Source organism: Polyodon spathula, chromosome 2 (assembly GCF_017654505.1).
Source record: "Polyodon spathula isolate WHYD16114869_AA chromosome 2, ASM1765450v1, whole genome shotgun sequence".
In the NCBI taxonomy this organism is placed as follows: Eukaryota; Metazoa; Chordata; class Actinopteri; order Acipenseriformes; family Polyodontidae; genus Polyodon; species Polyodon spathula.
This window is the reverse complement of record NC_054535.1, coordinates 69,267,718-69,285,594: the sequence shown is the minus strand read 5'-3', so window position 1 is coordinate 69,285,594 and position 17,877 is coordinate 69,267,718. Positions and strand designations below refer to the sequence as shown.

Below are 17,877 nucleotides of genomic sequence, written 5' to 3'. Positions count from 1 at the left end.
AAATAATTCAAATGACAAGGGAATTGCAAGAAAAACACAAGAACATGTATGGGTTTTTTTTTTCTAATCTGTGGTTATTACATCATAATTAATTGTCTTATTACATCTTACTCTCCTCACCACCATTACCAAAGGCACATACTATACTGCACAGTTGTCCATTTTGCCACTGAACCCGTAGTGTTGCTTGTGGTATTATAATGCTATTATTTTTGTATCAATCAGAGGACCAGCAGGACGTAGCAGAAGGGACGTGTGTGTGTGTGTGTGTGTGTGTGTTTGCTTTCTTAAATAATCACTGGCAAATCCCTCCTATAAGGGGCATAGCATGCAGTGGAAACAAGCAGAGGAGGAAAGGACCATATCTAGCACCAGTGGAAACACAAACCACATGACTGCTGCTTCTTTCAGTCCACATGCCCAATCAGTGCAGCACTGTCCTCCACACTCACTGACGGGAATCAAAACAAACGCAGTGCGTTCGGTGCTGGGACCCCTCGAATATAAAAATGAAATGAGTCCTTACACCTCACTTGTCTCGCACTCTGCTGTGCTGTGCAGCTCTCCTATAAGCAGCTGTGAAAGAAGCACGTTGAATGGAGGGTGTCATAATATATCGAAATAAAACTTAATAGACTTCCAGATTTGGTGCAATTTACTAAACAAAAATGTTTTACATTTTTTTCTGAATGGAATAATCTCTGAGGTGAGGCGGAGTTCAGCTGGAAGAGCATTCCAGATCCTTGGACCAATGACTGAGAATGCTTCGGAACCAAACGGTTTTAATTTAAAACATGGTTGGTGCAAGATCATTGTATTTGAAGACCTCAGATTCCTATCTGGGGTGTAAATCTACAGTTTTTCAGCCAAATATTTTGGCCGTTGTGGTATAGAGCTTTATGGATTAGACAGAGTAATTTAAACTGGACTCGTAGTTCGATTGGGAGCCAATTTAAATCAAGCAATATCTGGGAAGTATGGCCTCGATGATACAGACCATTCAGGAGTCTAACTGAGGCATTCTGGATGCTCTGGAGCAGCCTAGTCCTGCACCACGGCAATCCTACATACAGAACATTGCCGCAGTCAAGATGATCTGTCACCAGAGCATTCAGGACAGTAGCACAATCTCTGAGAGACAAAAATGGTTTGATGTTTTTTATTATCCGCAGATGAAAAAAGCAAGTTTTCACTACATGCCTCATCTGTGGAATAAATGACAGATAATTATCCAGCACTATGCCTAGACTCCTGATTGTGTTTACAAATAGAGGATGAGTTCCATTAATGATAAGCGTAGATGCCATGAGTCTCAGATCAGCAAGTTTAGATTCTGATCCAACTAGTAAGAACTCAGTTTTGTCTGGGTTGAGTTTAAGCTAGTTTGCAGACATCCAGCCAGTAATGTTATGTAGACAGGCAGACAAAGTATTAAAATCCTGTTTATTACATATTTCCATAGCTCTGTGTCATCAGCATACTGATGAAAAGAAAGGCCACGATCCCTAATAAGATCTCCCAGTGGCTGCACATAAATGTTAAAAAGCAGTGGAGACAGAATAGACCCCTGAGGGACTCCACAAGAGACTGGACAGGCTGAAGAGGAATAGGGCCCCATTGTTATTTTTTGAGAGCGAATAGTTAAAAATAATTTAATCCAATGAAATGCAGTTCCACAGATGCCCACACCTCGCTCCATCCTCTGCAACAAAAGATCATGGTCTATAGTATCAAAAGCTGCTGAGAGGTCTAACAGGATCAAAAGAGCTGATCCTCCTTTCTCCAGCATATGAAGTAAATCATCAACCACACACAGTGTAGCTGTCTCTGTTCTATGAAGGGGGCATAAAACCCGAGGAATTGAAAGGAGGTTAGATATTCTTGTAACTGCTAGGCAAAATGTTTTTTTATGAGCTTACCTAAGAAAGGTAAATGTGATATGGGACGGTAATTATTGAGAGGTATGGTCCAAAGTAGCTTTCTTCAGTAAAGGAGAAAAGAAGTCAATTTCAGTTCCTGTGGGAAGATACCCTGACATAATGAGGAGTTGACAATTTTTTGTAAGGTAGGCCCAAGGACTGTTTAACCAATAGTGAAGGACAAGGATCGCTATCACAGGAAGTAGGCTTCATTTTAGTGAAGACAAAGGAACTTTCTCCTGAAAACAAAATGAAGTTTGGGTCGAAGCTTTAGAGATATCTAATCTAAGATTTTTAATTTTATTAACAAAAAAAGAAAGAAAAGCCTGACATGTTTCTACAGAGTTGGGGAGTGCCTGCTCTATAAACTGAGGATTAGACAATTGTCTTACAACCCTGAATAATTCTTTATGTCGATTTTTGGCTATTTCGATCTGATTTGCTAGTTAAGATTTCTTAGCTATAAAAATAGCTTGATAGTACTGTTTCCTAGTTAACTTAGGAAAGATTTCATCAGCTGTTTTTTGCCAACGCTGCTCAGATGAGCGCGCTTGTTGTCTAAGAATAATCAAGTTTTGTGTGAACCAAGGCTTGGGAGGTAGATGCTTAGGACACACCCACTTCTTAGGTGCCACAGAGTTGAGGGTGTTAGTGAGTGCTGATTATATAACTTTACTAATTCATCAGGCTTGTTGATGGAATCAATGACTCGTAATTCCTTCTGTAGGAGTGGTGTCAGAGTTTCTACAGTTAGAACTTCCTTTGGTCTAATCAATATTTTTTTTATCATTTCTAGTATGATGGCTAGAACCAACTGCCTTAATATTAAACTTAAATGAAATCATATACTGATCAGACCACTGGAGCAATATCCAAAATAGAAATTGGAATTTGTGTTGAAAAAATTAAATCCAATGTGTGTCCAGCTCTATGAGTTGGACAATAAACAGCTTGGGTATAGTCGAGGCTAGACATACTGTCGATGAGTTGAGAGGCTACTTTATCATCAAGGGAGTCTACCCAGAAGTTGAAGTCACCTAAAACTAAAGCAAAAGAGGATTCTAATGCTAGGGTCACACTCAACTCAAGCATTTCACCCAGCCAATCCTTGATCCTTTATTATACTGCAATCCAAATAAAGTCACTCAGCACTGCTATTTAATAGTGGGAGTTTTTACAAAGTTTGAGGAGAAAATTATTGACATAACCTGGAGCTTCCTGAAGGAAGTGTCTTCTGTTTAAACCCCTGGCGCTGTAATGTAAACGGGACACAGTCAGTGAGGTCTCTGTGCATACCTGCTGCATGACCTAGTCACATCATGAGATACAGCTGGAATCCTGTGCTGGAGAGAAAGACTGGACTGGACTAAACTGGACCAGACTGGACTGGGGCGGGATAAAGAGACAGCAGGCCGTGTTCCAAACCAGAGTGTCAACTGGCAGCCAGCTGGCGATAAAGAAACCCAATGTTAGTGTCAATCTGGCACTCTGTAAGGGGGTTTGGGGATTAAAAGATTGTAAAGTACGTCAACGTCAAGTGATTGCAGCTAACATAATTTCATACATATTAATTATTTTGCATTTCCATTAACTGCATACTTCTCAAACCTGCAGTTTTTCATTATAAGCTACCCACTTATTTTTGTTATAAGCTATGATATCTGGTACTGCATTAGGTTAAAGAAAGTTCTGTTTATGTGCCTTATTTCAGATTTGTGCAGCCAGCTTGCTGATGCTGTGTGCGATGTCAGGATGCCCGTGACGAACACCACCACGATCTGAAAGCATGGCAAAGTAAATAAAAATTGCATGTTCACTGGAACATGTCTTTCTTTCAAAGCTGCACATTGAAGACATAATCCATGTTAGTGCACAACAGCTAAGAATGGAATTATACTGATGTTCGCTATAATGGCTATCATGATACAGGAGGTAGCGTACAGGACCTTAGAGACTCAATGAAAAGCTAATAAACATTTTTACTTATGGATTGTGGCAGACAGACTTAACAGCTTAAAGTATGCTTAACCTCAATCAAGCCATTCTAATGCAGCTCTTACGTGGTGTTTTGCGGAATAAAGAAATCTGCCATGTAAACACCCCAAGTCATGAAACGGCAGTGGTCCAAATGAAGAAGAAATTCTGCTTTTATTACTATTGCAAATATTTGTAATAATAATGCCCCACAGAAATTGATCATTTCTGATAATTAGTTGTAAATTCTGTAGCAGTTCATTTTAATTAATTGTTGACTGGTTACCTTGCTACAGAAAGTGTCCCGGAGGCAATGATTGCTTTTAATGCAGTTCCTTCCCTTCTGTTTCTGCTCAAGCAGAGATTGACAATGCAATGAATTGTGTGATGATTCTATGATGTGTCCACTGAGGAACTGAAGCTGACTCCCAAACTGTAAATTACATTCTCAGAGCACAGACCACATGCTGGGGATGCTATTCACCTATCACCAACCACCGGGGGGGGGGGGGGGGGGGGGCAGCCATTCAAACAAAGTCTATGTGCTGTGTACGTTTCACAGTTCTATTTCCAAGTCCAGTACTGTTTGTCACACAACAAACCAGATACATTCACCTGAAAACAGACAGAAAAGACAACCACCTAAACACACATTGCAAATACAATTCCCACCTGTCTGGTTGAGCTGAGACCCTACAGCACTGACTGTACCAGACCGACTCCAAATCGAGAGTCCTCTACCTGGCACCTGAGCTTGAGCTTCTGAGCTTTTACAGCACTTTTAAAATATACAGGGGCCCCCTTAGGGTCTGACATGATCCATCTGCTCCAACACATCAGTTGAAGTGAGGAGTTACTCAAGTGATTAATGTCATTCAGGGTCATGGCATTCATCACCAAGCACAATGTAATCTGCTTCAACATTTGAAGCTGAACAGTTCAGCATTCTTTTTTTAAAAGAGGAAAGAAACTTGTTTGTTGCATAAAACTGTTCCCACATGTGGGATGCATGATTTTATTTTTACTTTTGAAATAAAAAAAAAAAAGGCATTCAAGTCTTGATTGGAAAAGAGGTCTTGAATCTCATATGGGTTATTCTGGCCTGAACTTTTAAATAAATAAATAAATAGAATCTGACAATCATGCCAATGTTAGACACTACAGCAACATTCTGAATAATACACTTGGACTCGTACTGGTCAGCAGGTAGGCAGCTCCATGCTACTCTGACTGGCACGGCTTCGCTTTCTAATCAAGTTACTAGAAGGACTCTGAACAACATAAATTCACAGGGGAGGCAGAAACGCAAAAAAAAAAAAAACATTCAAAGTTACATTTTACTAATGTTGAATTCCTTTTTCATTTTATATCCTGTTACGCCAGTCCTGTAGAAGCTGTACTGATGTTTCTACAAATCTTCCAGTCTTTTCTTACTAAAGATGTGTTTATTTTTTCATATATATCATGGATTGCCACGGGGTAGAGATGGAGCGAAGTTTGTTACCAAAATACAGTGCAGCCTCAGCCACAGAATTAGCATCGTGAAAAACATTTCCGTAACCCACATTCAAAATGGTAAGTGAACAGACAGATAGGTTTCATCATACACCCCCATATCCAGTCGCTCTCAGTACCCTGTACTAAAAATGTCTTAACCAAGCAATCCCCAAGAGAACCACCCAGTCACTATCACAGTACACAAGGTCACACACACACACACACACAGTCTCTGATTAGAATGCTAACCAAGCAATCCCCAAGAGAACCACCCAGTCACTATCACAGTACACAAGGTCACACAGTCTCTGATTAGAATGCTGACCAAGCAATCCCCAAAAGAACCACCCAGTCACTATCACAGCACACAAGGTCACACACACACACATGGTCTCTGATTAGAATGTGTTTGACAGAAAATGACATTCCTACATCCACTCAAGTCACAGAAACACACATTTCCTGTCTGCTGGGAAAACTAAAAGCAGGGCTGAGTATTGATTGACAAGACTGTGCAGGGGGTCTCAAGTTACTCCTATGGAAAAAAAAATGCAGCACAGTTCAGTATGTATGCTATTTACTTTCTTGTTTGAACAACAGAACATTTACAACTATATCTGGGCTCAAGTTTGTAGCTGGACATGCAATGGCATATTTTTTGATTGACTGCTGGACTTGTCTCGAGAAGCCTGAATTCTGATTTTGCTTTAATGGTGTATAATATGTTTATCAGTATTCTACCAGCATGTGGGTGGGTGGGTAGGGGAATTGTTGTACAATTAATTCTTTTTTTTTTTATTTTTTATTTCACAAAATGTTCCCTCGCATTGATATGAATTGAATTGGGCCTCCAAGTGTATACATTAGGAGGCAGTGCAAACCATCACCTGCTTCAAGCTTGGTTTTCAGGAATGTCTACAGACATTGATCCTTTGCCAAATTATATTTTGAGAGCCACCTGGCAGACCAGACACAAAAGCTTTTTTGCAGACTTCAGATCATACAGCATGGTGATTGTGCCCTAGCTACACCATGGCAATGCTACAACACAGCTACCCATTCCAAAACACAATTATATCACAATTATAAAGTTTGCCAAACATTCAGTTGCTGAGATCATTATGAAAGTTTATTCATTAGATAATGTACAATATTGCTGAACAGTACTGCAAGCAGTTCCTGGTATAAAAACAGCTCCACAATGCAATCCTGTACAGATACTCCAGCTGTTCCAATGCTATGGCTGGCGCTGTGCTTTTCAGCCCCAGAACGAAGCTGCCTCCACACTACATTTAATATCCTGGAGGTTGTCCCGCCTCTCTTTCGTGACCAGACTGGCCTCGCCTTTCTGCAAGCGCCTTCTTTGGGCTGACTTCTGTTGCTTCGTCAGCTGCCTTTTCACCTTCTGTTTCACCAATTCCTACGAGAAGCAGTTAACATTATTAAAACATACAGTAACAATATATCTCATTGCGCAGCTGCTTCCATGCCCCTCCATCACCTCTCATCGAAGTAATGCAAGAAGTGATGGTAATATTTATTAATTATCATCATGCATTATGTTTTCATTAAAATCACAAATACATTCAGCCAGCACCAGAGGGAGAAGGGAGCCCCTCCATCAGAACAGAAGACAGACTGGATAGGCCACACGGTCCCATCAGAACAGAAGAGAGACTGGACAGGTCACATGGTCCCCATCACTGGGTTGAATGGTACAAACAAGTAGGTCAAGTCCCCTGTAAATGACTACAAAGGATAATAATAAAACCGCAGAGCGAGTGCTTGTAGGGCAGCGCTCACCGCTCAGGTGCACAGGAAGCAATCGCATCTTCTGGATTAAAGAGGGAATGCAACCAGGGCAATTAATTTTGCCTTTACTTTCTGCTGTATTAATGGCTCTGCACTGCAGAATGCACTAGTCTTTTTATATAATATCTAAACTGGGCAGGTCTTGTTTTGTCCTTTTACACATCCGAATGCACCGCTATGATTGTGTTACTAACGTGCATTAGACAGCGCGCAAAAATAAATTAAATCCGTGAATATCCAATAAACATCGGAAAAACATGGTGACTCCATTTGCTGATTTTACCCATTTTCCTGCAAAAAAATAAACTACAGTAACCTACAAAAAAAAACCTTTATCAGTGTAGTTGGGCAATGTCCCTACTTCCCACTTGTATCTCTCATGGATTTGTTCTGAATACTTTAAACCCACCCAAATTACAGAGTGGCAGCAAATTTCTACATTTCTATTGGAGGACTGTAACATGCTTATGAGATTTAAAATGAGATGCTCGTGACAGTTAAAAGCTATATTACAGTACTATAGGGAGCGTTTACACGCTTGTCAAATTTAAAACATAATTGCACATCGGGGCAAAATATAAAAAAATTCCTGAACACACAAAACCCCCAGAAGAATATGGCTGTGACCATAAGGATTTTGTTGTTGAAAACAGCAAAGGAAAGGTGGTACATTGAAGTGTGCAAGTACTGTCGAGTTTATGCATATTGTGCAGAAAAAAAATCACCTAAGGATTTTGGAAATTAATCGAAAACAATTATTTCATACAGTATATAAACAGCGAAAGCCCAGAAAAACAAACAAGAAAATATTTACATAAAAATAAGCACCTAAAAATGAAGCAGTTAATAAAAACGTTCTACTGCTAGTCACACTAGTGGATTTTCCCCCCAGCAATTCCTGCTCTCTTAGGGATGTGTCAGGCATACTATCAATCGCCTTGAACAAAATACACTGGGCTTGTCACCAGTTGTTGCAGATATATTCTTTAGCCTTGCAAGGCTGTTTTATTTGGCTGCCTGGTTTGATGTGGACATATATTCCAGTGAACCTAGTATGATGTAGTGCTGTAGTTTGTGGCTTAGCTCCATGGTGGTGTCTAGTCTAACTGCACCAAAATCAGCTTTCAAATAAGGGGAAAAATAAAATCCATTTACAAAGGTGACCCCCCCCCCCAAAGCCCTCTCTAAAACTACAAATAATCATTATAAAAAGCAGCTTTACTCTGATACATTTTACAATGTAATATTAGTGACATCAGTTGTATGCTTCAACCACTAGGGGGCACTCATTCACTGTCTGAGAACAAAAGGCTAAAAAAGACAATCTGCAATTGATGTAGAAAGATGCTGTTGTCCTGCACAGGAAACCATGTAAGCTTACTTGGCTCCATCGGCTCACAGGTCTGCCTCTTGGTTAAAGTTTTAATATTATGGACAGCAACAAGATGGGCTAATACATGAGCCTATGTGGTATTGATCGGGGACGGGGTCGACTCACGGTTTTCAAGTCTAATTCATTTTTAAAATTAATTCTCAATTCCTATTCCCCTTTAACTCTTTGCAGTCCATTTATTCAGTGCTTGTCAGGAGCGTCAGGTCCAATTTATTTTCACACGGGTTGTTTATCTTACACTCGCTGTTTAAAATATTTCTTTTTCAAAGTAAAACAAGTTTAAACTCACCAGTGCTGCATCTCCAGCCCAGCACCAGCCCTTGTTCACTGTATTTTTCACATACCTCTTTATACACGTGCATACTGATAAATCCTCTCCTGATCACTCGTTTTATCACCAAAAGCCTCAATAATGCGATCCAAGTCATTATTTTATTACTACAACATCTCAAAAAGCTCTGCAAATGTCTGTGATATTCTTTGAGCGCTGGATGAGGAAGCAGCTATCTCCATTGTTGTGTCCGTGTTATCTTTGTGGTGCAGGGGCTAGCTCTATTGCTCAGCTAAACCCCTTTTTTTCGGTTTCATTCGGCTCTTATCAGTCTCACTCAGCCATTGAAAGGTTTTTTTCTGGAGAAAAAATAACTAGAGACCTGTGAACAGGGTCCGACATTGGACAGGAAAAGGAAAATTGTAACGTCGGACCTGGTCCGACATAGGACCACAAAGGGTTAAATAAATTCCAACACATCACTGATTACAATTGCAATTAGCAGTATTATGTTAAAAGGAGCTGCTCACAGTGACAACACATCAGTTAAGTTGAAGTCACTGTTTGTTAGTCAACTAATTTGGCTTCAAAACTAAAGCTGATGAACAATCACAACAGTGACTTTGTCTCTAAAAAATCAATTCTGATTGATTCAAAGGGACTGATTTTAAAGGAATCTGAATTGAAAAGCAGGAATTGTATGGTAACCTTTCACGTTCTGGAATCACTTTCCTTTCAAACAAATGACTTGCTTCTGTGGCTCCAGTGTTTCATTTATAGACCCCCCCGCCCCACTTCAGTTACATCTAGAAACAATAAATCTAGAAAAAAGACATATGCGTTAAAGTTTCAGATCTGTGCGCCTTGGCAGAGAACAAGGCATTTATGTATTTCACCCCCACGAGAACATGAATCAGAATGTCCTTCTTTTCTAACCCTTTCCTGTGCAGCTGCTTCGGAACACTGAACTCACCGGCGGGATCGTGGAACAGCTTGCCATGCTGCCAACTGACGTCATGCTGCTGGTTCTCCGTCTGTGTCCGTTGACATGCAGCATGCTCGCCTCGTCTCTGTGCATTGGAAAAGGACAAAATGTTCAACGATGAGGTCTAGAAATAAACTAACACTCACTTTACTGGAGGTCAGCCTTCTCTGATTGCAGGAGTGATTAACCATGTGTAGGCAACCAATCCAGCTGCATTAGAAACAAGTAAGACAGTGACATACATTCTCGCCACGGCTGCAAATTCAAAATGAGAGATATCAGTATCAGTAATTAGTGACGACCTACATGGACTTTATGTACATGTAAAATGATTTAAGCACGTATACACTGGTGATGTTGAGGCACGATACCTGAAAGCCCTGAACTCTTTGTTGGCTGCAGAAAGGTCCACTAAATCAGGACACTCGTCTTCAAGCTCCCGTCCGTTGCTCTCCTCTGTCACAGTGGCACTTCCAGGCCCCTGTTCTGTACGGGGCTGATCACTCCGCTCTGTCACTATGGCACTTCCAGGCCCCCGTTCTGTACAGGGCTGATCAGTCCCCTCTGCCGTCGTTCCTTCCAGCTCCAGTAAGGCCTGTTTGAACTCAGTCAGGTCCACCTGGCCTTGTAAGGGGCTCAGGTCTTCAGTAATGTCAGACCCAACCCATGATCCAACTTCACTATTCTGCTCCCCATCCTCCTCCTCCTCGTCGGACTCCTCCACACCCTCATGCTCTCCCTCAGGCCCTGCTGGGTGCAGGAGCTCATCATCGAGCTGCATCTCTTTGGTGTAGCCGCTGGCAGAAATCTGCACATCCAGGGACAACTCCTTCCTGCATCAAAACATTGATAGGACATCCTATGACTGGCTTTAAAATGGTTATTCTTATTAGTCTGCTTAACAAGTACACCAGGGATTGTGAAGTGAATACAGAAGTTAACAACAAGAGTTAATTTATGTGTGTGTATATTTGAATTTTTAAAATCCTTGTATTTTCTCCATTTCCCAAAACCCAGAACCAAATTACTCTGTAGCAAAAGTAGCATGATTGCCAGTCTTAAATGTTAGTGAAAATTGTGTGAATTATCGTATCATAATAGAATGCAAACGAGGTGAAATTATTTGTCGTGTTTTCTGTAGACTTCACGTCTTCACGTCAACAGCTTCAGAAGCCTGTGCATTAAGTACAGAGCTAGAGGAGGAGCACTCTCCTTTGCAGGCCAGCAATCAGCTGAGTCCTCAGGCTCTGGTGTAGTTATAGGTACTGGGCACCCCTGAACGCCACATGATGCCCCTTAGTCGATCTCGCCCAACTGAGTAAGACATGCAATAGAAAGAATAAAAATACATTAAATTACCGGATGTCTTTAAAGGTGGGGTACAGCTCACTTTCATAACCAAATCGTCTCAGGAAGAAGTCTCGAATGCATTTGACATCTCTGTCGAAATACCTGGGAGAAGGTGTGAACCAGTTAGAAATAATGCTGCGGTGTTTATACGCTTCTCATGTAACCTGGAAATAAGGGCATAGGGATTCCTAGGTTATTATTCTTTATTACTGATGGCTCTTTTAAATCTATTTCTTTCTTGTATTTTTTGTTCCTTGACTTATTCTGTGTAAAACAAAAAACACAAGTAATAAAACACACAACCAGAAACTCATCTATTAGGCTACCATTCAGCATTCAGATGGGAAGTTGACACCATTTGTGGAAAATCAATGATTGTGGCGTGGTCTTCATCGTCCATCATCACGTTAAACTCGTTGAAATCCCCATGAATCAAGCCGTGATTCGCCAATTTCACAATCAGGTCCATCAATTCACTGTACAAAGCACCTGGATCTTCCACCTGGTGTACCTGGCAACTGAAAAAAATATATACAAAAGTAAAATACTATTTTAGGTGATAGAAGTTTCAAGTTTCCAACGCTGAAAATATGAAGTTGCAAGCTGAAATGGTTCATGAGACTATGAGTCTATGGAACTGCAGAATGAAGATTGGAAGTGACCCTTCCTTCCATTTGCAAAAACAAACAAAAAAAAAGTTTATTAGTTAAGAAAACTAAACAAAATCAGCAAACAACTGGACAATGGTTAAAAAAAACATTTTTGTAACATCCGGCTCCAGAGAATCAGCAGTTTCAAACCCCACTGTACCACATAATTAATGCAAAGCAAAGGGAATGTCTTTGTACCAATATCGAAATCTGTTTTTATAATGTGAGTGACCCTCCGATACTAGATATTCCATTCCTAACGTGGCCTCACAATGTCAGCTGTGCAAACAAAGAAACCTGTCCTACCCTTGAAAGCCTTAATGACATCCTAATGACACAATGACAGTCTTCCCTGAGATATATATATATATATATATATATATATATATATATATATATATATATATACACACACACACACACACACACACACACACACACACACACACACACACACATATACATACAGTGCCTTGCAAAAGTATTCAGACCCCTGACCAATTCTCTCATATTACTGAATTACAAATGGTACATTGAAATTTCGTTCTGTTCGATATTTTATTTTAAAAACACTGAAACTCAAAATCAATTATTGTAAGGTGACATTGGTTTTATGTTGGGAAATATTTTTAAGAAAAATAAAAAACTGAAATATCTTGCTTGCATAAGTATTCAACCCCCACACATTAATATTTGGTAGAGTCACTTTTGCTGCAATAACAGCTTTAAGTCTTTTGGGGTAAGTATGTACCAGCTTTGCACACAGTGTTGGAGTGATTTTGGACCATTCTTCTTGGCACATTTGCTCCAGGTTGATCAGGTTGATTGGACGACGCTTGTGGACCGCAATTTTCAAATAATGCCACAGATTCTCAATGGGATTGAGATCAGGACTTTGATTGGGCCACTGTAGGACATGAAAGAAACTGCCCTAACGAGGACACAATTACCTTACCATTGGCCTCCACCTGTGAACCATTAAAGTTGCTGTCACATTTTCTGGATAAAAACCCCACTGTTGAAGGATCATTGGTAAGGCTGTGAATCTGAAGGAAAATAATGACCAAACAGCATTCTACAGAAGTTAGAGATAAAGTAATACAAATGCATAGATTAGGGAAAGGGTACAAAATAATATCCAAGTGTTTGGATATCCCAGTGAGCACAGTTGGATCAATAATCAGGAAGTGGAAGCTGCATCACACCACCCAGGCCCTGCCAAGAAAAGGCCGTCCCTCAAAACTCAGCGCTCAAACAAGAAGGAGACTTGTGAGAGAAACCACAGAGAGGCCAACAATCACTTTGAAGGAACTACAGAGTTCAGTGGCTGGGAGTTGAGTAATGGTGCACCAGTCAACCATATCAAGAGCTCTGCATAACACTGGCCTGTATGGGAAGGTGGCAAGAAAGAAGCCGTTACTCAAAGTTCCATCTGAAAGCATGTCTGGAGTTTGCCAGAAAGCATGAGAGTGACCCATCTGCGATGTGGGAAAAGGTTTTGGGGTCAGATAAGACCAAGATAGAGCTTTTTGGCCAAAACTCAAAGCGCTATGTGTGGCGCAAACCTAACACTGCCCATGCCTCAAGACACACCATCCCTACAGTGAAGTATGGTGGTGGCAGCATCATGCTGTGGGGATGCTTCTCATAATCAGGGACTGGGCATCTTGTTACAACTGAAGGAAGAATGGATGGAGCAAAATACTGGAAAATACTGCAAGAGAATCTACTTCAGTCCGCTAAAAAACTGAAGCTTGGGAGGAAAATCACTTTTCAGCAGGACAATGATCCCAAGCACAAGGCCAAAGCAACATTGGAGTGGCTCAAGAACAAAAAGGTGAATGTCCTACAGTGGCCCAGTCAAAGTCCTGATCTCAATCCCATTGAGAATCTGTGGCATTATTTGAAAATTGTGGTCCACAAGCGTCGTCCAACCAACCTGAACAACCTGGAGCAAATCTGCCAAGAAGAATGGGCCAAAATCACTCCGACACTGTGTGCAAAGCTGGTACATACTTACCCCAAAAGACTTAAAGCTGTTATTGCAGCGAAAGGTGGCTCTACCAAATATTAATGTGTGGGGGTTGAATACTTATGCAAGCAAGATATTCCAGTTGTTTATTTTTCTTAAAAATATTTCCCAACATAAAACCAATGTCACCTTACAATAATTGATTTTGAGTTTCAGTGTTTTAAAATAAAATATCGAACAGAACGAAATTTCAATGTACCATTTGTAATTCAGTAATATGAGAGAATTGGTCAGGGGTCTGAATACTTTTGCAAGGCACTGTTTTATATATATATATATATATATATATATATATATATATATATATATATATATATATATATATAAGAACGACTGGATCCAGGGCATTCGTTTCCCAATTCTATAGCTATGGCCAAAAGTTTTGTATTACACTACAGAATTAAATAATTTTGCTTCGTAAAGTCAAATGAAACCTACTGAATAATGTTATGTTAACTTATCGAATTACATACCGCTTTGTATTTTTCATATAACAATGAAGAAATGAAAAAAATTGAAAAACGTAACATTTAGAAATTAAATAATGAAAAATAATAAATAATGAAAAGTAACACTTTGAAATAAAACATTAAATAATGTACTGCTACTATAGCTTCCACTCCACTGTTGCAATATCATTTAGTAGTTTCTTTGATTACATGATTAAATAAAATATCTAAATTATATTCACAGTATTTTTTACTAATTATGTCTCAATGCTAAAATTCCAAGTGATGCACATCTTTTGGCTACAATCTCAAAGATCCTGGACAGCAGTGTATTTTTAGCATCTCTAAGGTGGAAGGGAAGAAATGGATTTCAATAGGACAGCAATGTATGTCAGAGAGACAGAAGCCACAGATAACACTTACAGCGGGTATCCATTGATCAGCTCCATTACAACAGCATGTCTGTTGTAGTCCACTGGTTTAGGCACTGGAAACCCTCGCTCATACAAAGCCTAAAACAAACAATGAGGTCCTTTGTTACTGCTGAAATACAAAATCTTTACTTCATTCTTCTTGCTGGCATGTGTGTGTCACTTTTACATACATACACACACTATATTGTCAGTAATACAATGGCATACCCCCTTTATTAGCCAAATCAACAATATCAGACTAATGTTAATGATCAAACTATATTAGGATAGAACCCCCTCACCACAAAAGCTGGATGGGCTTGCCTTTAGTTCGACATGGATGATTTTAAAGAGAAGCTTGTACAATACAAAATGATATCTGCTCCACGAGAAATCAGAGTGGGATTACTTGCATCTCACACAACTCTTTTTACTACTCGGGTATCGATTTATTAATTTGAGAATTTAAAGAAAATGTAAAAAACATGACAATACAATTGTGAGCATGGGTCTCTGGCCGGCTAATAAAGACAATGTTAAAACAAGCTCAGCCTTTTCTTGGCAGTTCCTGCATGAATTCGCAAAAACAGAGTGCAGACAGTGCGATGAAGGATCAGAAATATTTTAATGTAAAGTACTAAAGCTGCAGGCAATTGTGAACTTTTGAAAGCATGTTTTAAACAGTCGCAATTGTTAATCATAATTAAAATACCATAAAAAAACCCTAATCATTTAGTTTCAATTTAAAATAATATTTTATTTCGCATTGTACACCAATATGTACAATGCACCAGCATGATTTATTTTATGTTGCCAGTAGGCTAAAGTACAAAAAAGTGCACTAGGTATTCATAATTAGCATACTGTGGCTCTCTTCATTAACATATTTCTTCTTACTACATATGACAAAATGTGCACTTTGCGAATTGTCATAACGAAAATGCAAATAGCGGTATGTTTGTTCTGGGACTGGCCCATTTTAGTACATCTACCCCATAGTTTTTTTTTTTAAATAAGTAGCCTATATTTAAAAAAAATAAAAATAAGCACATAAAATAAAATAAAATAAATGTGGAGCACATTAACCAAGTGTGCTTCCTCCTCTGAATAAAACATTTCCTTGACAGAGTTTGCAAATTCCATTTTCTCCTGCTTGGTAAAGAAATTCCACACACTGCTTTGCTTGGTTGCCATTGTTACGTATTCACAAGACAGAATTTAGTGATCAGGAACAGCACTTTACTGTCACTACCAAACAGACGCACATGTCCACCTAACTCTTTTGCCACTGCAGTCAAAACCCAGCTGGCTGAATTTACGGTAGCCATTGCGACAGTCCATAACATAATAGCAGTGTTGTACTACTGCAATAATATATATGTCACGAAGATTCCTGCAGTATGAAGTGCACTTAACATTTAAACTGAGGTTATTTAGATGTTTCCAGTACTTACACAAGTCTACAGACCAAATGCATGTGTACTATATAGTACTGTAAAACAGGATTTTTTTTTGTGGCAACTTAATTCAATGTCCATTTTTTCTGCAATAAATGTTTGCAATTCTTTTTCTTTTAATGTACGGCACATGTATGAATAATATATTTCACGGCATGTTAATCTTGCAGAATTTTAATAAAACGCAAAATTAGCAAACATCTCTTGCTTGCGAAATGTTCTTGTTTTACAGTATTTAAATATGTATCATGCACCTAAAACATTAATGTTTTTCTTTTTTTTTTTTTTTTTAAATCATTACCTGAAAAAGACGTTATATATTCTAAAGACATTTCAGATGGCTGTACCACATCAATATTATGGTGTACTACATACCATTTCAAGATCTAAGCTTTAAAAGCAGACTCTACCCTGGGACACACATACCTTCATGTATGCGAATTCCTTCATGGCTGCCAGACGGGAAAGGTAGAGCCAAGACATCTTGCGCCGGTGCTGGTGGTAATCCCGCTTGTTCTTCAGGTTCCGAAACGAGGTTCGCCCCAGTCTTTGAAGTTTCAATGCAAACTGCTCCTGTTTTGCATTTGCTACAATGTAGATATCTAAGGCGGGGGAAGGGCAATCAGTAGGTTACTGTGCTTCTCTGCTAGTAAGACAGTTTGCAAATTGTAAATCTGAGCAGCTATATAAAATCGGAAGGTGTCTCTCCTTTCTTTTTTCTTGGGTAAGGAAATGGATACACTAACAGACTGGGCTTTAATTTCAAATTGCAGAGCTTTTTGATTTTAGGACAAAGTTTATTTATGCATTTATTGTTATTATTATTTTTCTTGTTCTAAACATCCCTGTTCTAAACTGTCTGAGCTGAACAGAGTTCTTAGCTTGGTGTTCAATGAAATAGCACTTTCGCATTTTTCATTTTCTGTAGTAGAATGAGGTGCTTTTACTCTGCAATTCTGGTAATTTTACTTGTGAATTTGTACACTTACATTTGTTTAAATCCTGACAGCTGACTTCTTCAGCATCGAGCTGGTAATACTGTAAACTATTCTATCACACTACCAACTGCAGAGGTGTGGAGACGCATCTACAGGGGTAGGCCAAATATCCTAGAACTGTGTGTTTGCATCTTTCTGAGACACTATTCTTCAGGAAAGCTGGTAGTGGAAATCAAAGTCTGTTCTCCAGAATGGCCCGCCACAGAATAACTGGAGACTACGCCACTTCAATCATCATTAACATGTAGCCTTGGCCATGAAAGCCCCTGCTAACCAAGCACCTATATACAGCCAGCACTCAAATGTCTGACCCTATACAATTCTGACTTCAGGGACGGTTAAACGCATGTGATGCATATCTGATTATTTCCTTTTGGCCCATTCCAACACTTGTCTGTTTTCCAGGAAACACAAAAAAGACACAAGATTATATATATATATATATATATTATATATATATATATATAATATATATATATATATATATATATATATATATATAATATATATATATATGTATGTATGTGTGTGTGTGTGTATATATATATATATATATATATATATATATATATATATATATATATATATATATATATACACACACACACACACAGCTCTGGAAAAAATTAAGAGACCACTGCAAAATTATCAGTTTCTCTGGTTTTACTATTTATAGG

The 17,877-nt window shown here is 39.1% G+C and overlaps 1 protein-coding gene across 1 annotated transcript in view; it reads right to left on the bottom strand.

Moving 5' to 3' along the window:
- Positions 1–6,501: 6,501 nt before the first annotated feature.
- The window catches only part of riok2 (RIO kinase 2 (yeast)), an 18,681-nt gene continuing 7,305 nt past the window's right edge, over positions 6,502–17,877 (bottom strand). The window contains exons 4-10 of the mRNA XM_041227495.1: positions 16,629–16,804; positions 14,756–14,844; positions 11,528–11,719; positions 11,211–11,303; positions 10,223–10,684; positions 9,840–9,936; positions 6,502–6,810 (exon numbers count right to left, since the gene is read on the bottom strand). Of these exons, the coding sequence (XP_041083429.1) occupies positions 6,649–6,810; positions 9,840–9,936; positions 10,223–10,684; positions 11,211–11,303; positions 11,528–11,719; positions 14,756–14,844; positions 16,629–16,804 (1,271 nt within the window). The 3' untranslated portion in view covers positions 6,502–6,648. The remainder of the gene's footprint in view (positions 6,811–9,839; positions 9,937–10,222; positions 10,685–11,210; positions 11,304–11,527; positions 11,720–14,755; positions 14,845–16,628; positions 16,805–17,877) is intronic.